The 8,226-nt window shown below is 38.7% G+C and overlaps 1 protein-coding gene across 4 annotated transcripts in view; it reads left to right on the forward strand.

Moving 5' to 3' along the window:
- The window catches only part of slc23a1 (solute carrier family 23 member 1), a 67,534-nt gene extending 63,205 nt beyond the window's left edge, over positions 1–4,329 (forward strand). For 3 of the 4 annotated variants that reach the window (XM_080201563.1, XM_080201565.1, XM_080201566.1), the window contains 2 exons: positions 1,278–1,373; positions 3,846–4,329. In XM_080201563.1, the coding sequence (XP_080057689.1) occupies positions 1,278–1,373; positions 3,846–4,090 (341 nt within the window). In that variant the 3' untranslated portion in view covers positions 4,091–4,329. Of the gene's footprint in view, positions 1–1,277; positions 1,379–3,845 lie in introns of all 4 variants that reach the window. The other variant, XM_080201564.1, reaches the window with a different exon arrangement.
- The last annotated feature ends 3,897 nt before the right edge of the window (positions 4,330–8,226 follow it).

Below are 8,226 nucleotides of genomic sequence, written 5' to 3' on the forward strand. Positions count from 1 at the left end.
TAGATAGGCTGGGCGAATGGGCCAGGAACTGGCAAATGGAATTTAATGTTAACAAGTGTGAAGTTGTCCACTTTGGTAGGAATAATGGTAGGAAGGACTATTATTTACATGGCGAAAAACTGCAGCATGCAATGGTGCAGAGGGACCTCGGGGTCCTTGTGCATGAGTCGCAAAAACCCAGCCTGCAGGTGCAGCAGGTGGTCAGGAAGGCAAATGGGATGCTGGCCTTCATAGCGAGGGGGATTGAATATAAAAGTAGGGAGGTCTTGCTGCAACTGTACAGGGCACTGGTGAGGCCGCAGCTGGAGTACTGTGTGCAGTTTTGGTCGCCGCACTTACGCAAGGATATTTTGGCCTTGGAGGGAGTGCAGAGGAGGTTTACTAGGCTGATACCGGAGTTGAGGGGGTTGAACTATGAGGAGAGGCTGAATAAACTAGGTTTGTACTGTTAGAGTTTAGAAGAATGAGGGGAGATCTCATTGAGACATATAAGATGATGAATGGGATGGATAGGATAGAGGTGGAGAGGCTCTTCCCACTCAGAAAGGACAGTAGGACTAGAGGGCACAGCCTCAAGATAAAGGGGGGGCAGTTTAGAACGGAGTTGAGGAGGAACTTCTTCACTCAAAGGGTGGTGAATCTCTGGAATTCTCTGCCCGTTGAAGTGGTGGAGGCTGCCTCGCTAAATATATTTAAGACGCGGGTTGATAGGTTTTTGATAGGCAAGGGGATTAAGGGTTGTGGGGAGAGGGCGGGAATGTGGAACTGAGCCACGACAGATCAGCCATGATCTTATTGAATGGCGGGGCAGGCTCAAAGGGCTAGATGGCCTACTCCTGCTCCTATTTCTTATGTTCTTATGGAAGAGAGAATGTCCAGGGTGTGTGGGGTGCTTAATTATGCTGGCTGCTTTGCCAAGGCAGTGGGAAGTGCAGATAGAGTCAATGGATGGGAGGTTGGTTTGGGTGATGGATTGGCCTATATTTACAACCTTTTGTAGTTTCTTGCGGTTTTGGGCAGAGCAGGAGCCATACCAAGCTGTGAAACAACCAGAAAGAATGTCTGTATGGTGTATCTGTAAAAGTTGGTGGGAGTCATAGCTAACATGCCAAATTTCCTTAGTCTTCTGAGAAAGTTGAGGCATAGGGGGGTTTCTAACTATAGTGTCAGTATGGGAGGACCAGGACACCTAAATCCAGGATCTGAACACCTAAAAACTTGAAGCTCTGGACCCTTTCCACTTCTTCCTTGTTGATGTGAACTTTCTTGTCTTACAGGTAGTCCAGAAATTAATCAAATTTTGACTGTGTTGTTGACAACAGAAATGTTTGTTGGCGGTTGCCTTGCTTTCATCTTGGATAATACTATTCCAGGTACAGTTATTTTCAGGTTTTACTGAATCCAACTTAACATTTCAAATGAAATGAAGCTGCTGTATTTGAGTTGAGTAGTGAACGAAACCTTAATCTTGATTCAGGATTTTGAATTGGGATGGGTAAGGAGAGGGAGATAGGGTAAGAGGCAAAGTAGAGACAAGTACCTCTTCCTGCAGTAATTGCTTTTCGATTCATGTTTTACTATGTTTTAGTTTGACTTACGCTAGATGAGCTTTCATGCAGAGGTTAATTATCTCCTCAACCACTCTCACCTAAATTTATTTCCCCATTCACTTTCCAACATTGGATGTATTTTAAAAACCATCCAATTATGGTGTTCGATTACCATTTAAAATTTAATCTTCAAATCTGACAATATTTGATCCTTTTTTAAATTTGAAGGAAAGATATTCCCTCAGAAAAATTTGTCCAAGGGCTAAGGGTATATAATTTTTTTTGCTAAAATTATTCTGGAATATGATTGAATAATTGGACTGAGGGTAAAATACAGAGTGAAATAATTAATTTCCTGACCTGCAATCATCGAAAAATTGCACCATGAAAGTTAGCTGGTAAAGAATGAATAATGTAAGTTGTAAATTCAATGACTGCTTATTTCTTAAAACTTCTTTTGGCAGAAGAGGATGAGAAAATTTTACCCAGTTCATATAGGCCCCTGAAGTAAAGTTCTGCAATATTTATTATAGAGCACTCTGTGGCAAGGAGCATTCTGGGATAATATACATTCTATGAGTGTCAGATAAAATGCAAGAAGCCATTTGGCACAGAGAAACCAGTGTTGGCTCTTCAATTTGGCATATTTACTCAAATTGCATTGCTTTTTTTCCTTTCTTTATCACCTTTTCAATTCTTCTTTGTTCAATCCATCACCAAGAATCTATTTTAATCTTTGCACTGCTGTCAGCCTCCATGCCTATATATAAATATCCAGTTCATGTTTCTGTCAACTTCATGCTCAATTTATTTCAATGCCTTTTTTTTTCACTTTTCCATATTTCCATACTCTGCATGAAAGCTATTCAATTTGCTCAAAGTACTACATTGACCAAAATGAAAGCAACTAAGTTCCAGCCCCAGTTTACAGATTTGTCCTTCAATGTATCCAATTCTTGTCTTCAGATCTGTCTATGACTTATCCCCCTATCCCACCTCTAACATCTCCATCAATCTTTGTTTCCCACGCTATCTCCCAACCTACTTCAAACTTTTGTCTTTGACTTAAAATATTTCCCTTCCTTCATCAAGATTTAGTGACAGAGTTTTCATCATCTCATCATCTCTTCACTTTTGCCTAACTTTTGAAAGCTTTTTCAACTAAGTATTTGGTTATCAATACTAACTATGTGAACTCTTAGCACAGGAACAGATGTGTAGCTCAATCGGTCTATTTACACTCCTGTCCAATTACTCCATCTAACCACTTTTGAACACCTTCTAAATTTGGCAACCTCGATTAGGTATTTTCTTAGTATTTTTGCCAAAAGTGAAGAGCCTTTCCTGCTTAATATTTCCTGATGGATACATTCTCTTAATTGTGGTGCCTTATACGTCTTTTCTGTGCTTTCTCCAGTGCTTCAATAATTTTTTTTGCTGTATGGAGACCAGGACTATGCACTGTACTCAAAAGGGTGCTCTAATCAAGATTTCACATAAATTTAGTATATATTTTCTTTGTGTTGAAATTTACCTATCTAGAAACATACCAGACTACTTTGCTTGCACTTCTTATGGCCTTATAATAGAATCACAGAAACCCTACAGTACAGAAAGAGGCCATTCAGCCCAGCAAGTCTACACCGACCACAATCCCACCAAGGCTCTACCCCCATATCGCTATATATTTATCCACTAATCCCTCTAACCTATGCATCTCAGGACATTAAGGGCAATTTTTAGCATGGCCAATCAACCTAACCTGCACATCTTTGGACTATTATATTGCATTTGAATTTGTGATATCTTAAAAATTCATCTTTATTACCTGATGTCCTTACTCCACTACCCTTTTTAAATCCCAACCTTTGGAGGAATAAATTCAAACCAAATGAACCATTTCATAATTCGCTATGTTGCATTTTATATAGTTTGTTCATTCTGCTGGCCTCTTTGTCCTATATTATGATGCAGTCCTCACATTATTAGCTCTATCTGAATTTCTACATTCAAGTCATTTATGTACATGGTGAACAACAGTACGGACCCTTGCACAATACCATTTTCCACTTTCTGTTAGTTTTGGAAACCTTAACTCCTATTTTTGCCTTCAGAGGAGAGAGAATTAAGTTTCTGGAAAAATAGTAGCCTATTTCTTCGGAGATGGCCTGGGAGTCTCTTTGCTTCACTATTTCCATGATGAAATACCTTGATTTTAAAAAAAATTAAAAGCACAATAGAAATGCATTACAAAAATTAATTTACGGTGTTTTGTAAAACATACTTCTTAACTAGGCACGAAGGAGGAACGTGGACTTGTACAATGGAAAGAAGGGGCACTTGCAAATAGTGATACATCCACAAATATGAAAACCTATGACTTTCCAATAGGAATGAACATGGTGAAAAACGTTCGGTGTTTACAACGCATGCCTATTTGTCCAGTTTTTATAGGATTTTGTTCAAGGAAGAAGCACAATGACTTGGCTACACACATGAAAGAAAATGGTGACCATGTTGTTGTGTGCACCAAAGTATAATAAGTGCTGTTTCAATGAGTGAAACTAAACACACATTAATATGCTGCTCTATTTCTTCATGGTGGATCCTACAGTTCAGTCATCTGCAAGATATTTTTTAGTACCATTTACTCAAGTGCATTTTCAGGGAGGAAGTTGAATGTGTAGATAATCTTCTATACTCTTATCAATTGTGTCTAATTTTAATAGTTTTATGTTTTGGAAAACTGCAGCCAAAATAAACCCTTCTGCGTAGTATCAACAAGGTCTTTAGAATGTAATATAGATTTTTGAACCTGCAGAACTAGGTCAAATATATTATTTGAAGAGCTAATTTTCTCTTAATGCTACATTGAAGAGCAAGTGCAGATCCATAAAGAAGTGGGAGGGGGAGAGTGAATACTAAACACTGAGTGTTAGATTATTTTTCTCTGAATCATAATCAGTATTTTTAAATCCAATTGTTTTCAAGTCTGAGATAATACTCCAAAAGACAAAACGTTAAAGGATTGACAAGTGTACAACTCAGTTGATTAAACTCATCTTTTGTGTGGATTATCCAACCAAGGAAATATTTTGAATATATTGTCATGAAGAAATGTTACATGAATTTGTAAATGTCATTTTATGCAGCAATGTTAGAAGCAATGTGTTAATAATACACAGTGCTGATGCTGGAATTAATATTAAATCAGCAATTCTGTGTTCAATGATCTACCATAATTATTTTTAAATGAATTATCTTGTTACATGTATTTGGCCCTTTTGTATAAATTTCACCTATATGGCATACAAGCGTGGTGGTGGTGGCTGGGGGGTGGGGGGGGGGCGGTGGGGTGCGGTGGTGGTGGAATGTTGTTCCCCTCTGTAAAATGTATGGCAGCAGCAGTCTAACAAGTCTGTGAAACATTGGTTCAATAAAACATTCTTAATGAGTACACACATGATATTGAAATTTTTTAAAAAAGATGGATCTTCGCTGAATCATCCACCTTTTACCATTCAGTATTTGCATATACTGAAGGAAAAAAATACTGTGAAATGGATAACCCTTCAACAGAGCCAAATCTGTTTGGAGGATTTCATTTTGGAACTGGAGAAGATTTAATTAATGCAAGATGGCAACACATCTTAAACAATGGTTTGCTTTTCCTTGGGAAATGTAGAACAAAACAAAATCTTAACGACTGACAACAAGGGATGGATCTTGCAGCCCAGGGTCAGGATCCACGAATTGTGGCATGTTCAGATTCTCACCGCCTTGTCCTTCCACTCCCACAGCATTTTAATCTCCATGAGACGTGGACAGACAGTCCTGAGGCAGCAACAGAGGCACGGAAGTGGGCTGATTACAAGGCTACTTAGCCCTGCCCCATTATTTTCCCCATACTTCCACCTAGCCTCCATGTCTCCTTGTACACATAATGATACAGCCAAATAAGCAGGCCTTAAAAAAAGTAAAAGTGTGACAACTTCAATGTGCTGATCAAACAAATTTACCCACAAGCCTAACTCCATACGTCAGTTTTAGAGATCAGTCAAGCATTCATGATGAGCCCATCGGCAATTGTCCGAGTAGAAGCAGTTTTTCAGATGGCCTCATTACGAATACTTGGCTGAAGTCCAAAAACTTGACACAGCTCAGAAGTTGTCTGTTTTCATATTTTGAGGGGGTGTGCCAGCTGTGTTTGTCTCTGTGAGGTTGAAATAAATATTTCCTTCTGCGTCATTTTCAATTACTACTTTTTTTTTACTAGATTAAGAGGTGTAAAGAAGATTAAACCTTTATTTATTGATACTATGGCTTGTGTTTGATTAACACCTTTAACAAGGTTTAAGGGGCAAGTCCTGTGGCACAGTGGTGGTATCCCTGCCTCTGGACCATAAGCTCCAAATTTATGTCCAACTTCAGGGTTTTATGACCATGAAAGGCGAGTGAATAACATGGTGAAACAGGTTGGTCATCAGCCCAAGGGCCACATGTGGCCCATTAGGTTCTGAATGCCATCTGTAAGATATTTTGTTGACTAATGTCCACATACAGTTGCCACATTTGTTTCTATCCCTTTACCTTTTTTTAGCTTTCTCCACATCATGGCTTTTTCTCTACCAGTGTAATTGAAGTGATAGACTATGGCATGTGAAATGAGATGCGTGCTGATTATGCACAACATTGACTAGAACCATATGTTCCCTTTACATCCAATAAAAGTGTAACTACTTTGATTTTACCATTTGAAGTTGATGACAATTCTATTAACATACGAATGACTAAGCCTTTTCTATACTCGTTATGTAAAATATTCAATCTTATTCAAGGGTCATAGTTAGTGAACCTGCCTGATTTCAATCTTGGGGTCCACTGAAATGATGAAGGGCCACTCGTGTTATTTAGGTTGCAAATCACTGTTGTCAAGTTCTTCCAATGTGCCTGATATAGGTGCGAAGATAGGAGAATTTCCTGGTCAGCCGTACTGCAGAAGGCACCAGCCAAACCACTTTGCCAAACAGAATCATGGATCAACCCAATGAAAGTATAGTGGCGTGCTTACATTGTACGTGAATGAGGAGGGAAGAAGGTGTAAGATGAGTAATATTTATCAAAGGAACTTTTCAAAGCCTCTTTGCTTAATTTCAGGGGTATTTCAAAAACTTGCCTGGTTTGCCATTGGCTTGTGTTTTGTACGTTGTCAACACCGGGAGAGTGCATATGGAGAATGCATAGGAGTAATAGGAGGAGTCAGGATGGGGACATTGGGACATGAGGGAGAATGGTGGATGTGAGGGGGCATTGGCAATATCTTTTAAGCTGTTAGTATGTTGCTGATATTTCCTTGCAGGCTTCCTCAAAGATTCATGGACTGACCTATTTGTTGTGATCCCCCTCACACTCCCAAATTCCTCCCTCATGGTGAAATTAGCTTGGGGGATAAAATTCAAATTTCTCCTAGGTTTTTATACTGGCGATGCCAACATCACAGGGCATCTGTGCAGACTTGTGACCTGGCATGTTTCCTGAGTAAGGGAAGATGACCTGGATCGTGAATGGAGAGGTGAGCTTGAAATTCTGATCCAGTGGACCTCTCTTTACTCATTCATGAATCAGATCTGAACAGCTGCAGGAGGGGAAGATCCAGTGCCAGGTTTTCAAATGATGTGACATCTGATTGAGTTGTTATATTGAAGTCTGTCTTTTCTGGAAACTCCGCTATTTTAATAATTTCCATTAAAGCAGTTTTTAAAATTGATAAAGGTAATCGTAATTCAATGAATCAATGGCATTTGCTTGTAAGTATCTTACTTGGACTATCAATCAGAGAATCAGATTAGTAGTACACAATGCTCTCTCACTTGAAATATTTCATCCTTAAATAAAGTAAATCATTGATTTTGATCTAAATTTCACTATGCTGGTGGGTTATTTCTCAATCAAATTATTGCTCCTTATAAATGCTCATTGTTTGAAATATCATTCAATAAATCATTAAATTTTGCTGCTTAGATTATATGACAACACTCTGGATCTTATTTCCCTGTTTTCTTGAACTCAAGATTTTTTTGACTTGGTAGTCATAAATATGTGAGTTAAGAAATGCCTATTTATTTAGTTCAAAGGCCAATCAGGATTGGCCTGAAGACTGGTGTCCCAATATCCTGGCAGTGAAATGGAGGAAGTCCACTCAAGCTATATTGGCTGATTTCAAATTGATTGCTTGGGCATGGTCATGAACCTTTCACCTCCCCATTAGCTCACCCATGTCTGATGCCCATAGCTTCTGGGACAGTGGGCTTTACCAACAATTGCACCTTCACAATCATAATTTCATAACTTTATCACTGATCTTTATTTAATCTATGTATACCTGTACATAGCCAGCCTTTTTGCTAATGCATGCTTTTAGAATCATAGAAATTAGAAGCAGGAGTAGGCCATTTGGTCCTTTGAGCCTACTCTACCATTCATTATGGTCATGGCTGATCATATTCAACATCTTGCTTTCCCCACACCCCGCTTTCTTCCTATATCCCTTGATCCCTTAGTTCCAAGAGCTCTATCTATAAATTGGATAATTTGATTTGAATTTTGGTTTGATTTATTATTGTCACATGTATTAGTATACAGTATACAGTATACAGAAAAGTATTGTTTCTTGTGT

This window comes from Carcharhinus amblyrhynchos, chromosome 13, assembly GCF_965287045.1.
Source record: "Carcharhinus amblyrhynchos chromosome 13, sCarAmb.v2.hapA, whole genome shotgun sequence".
NCBI lineage: Eukaryota > Metazoa > Chordata > Chondrichthyes > Carcharhiniformes > Carcharhinidae > Carcharhinus > Carcharhinus amblyrhynchos.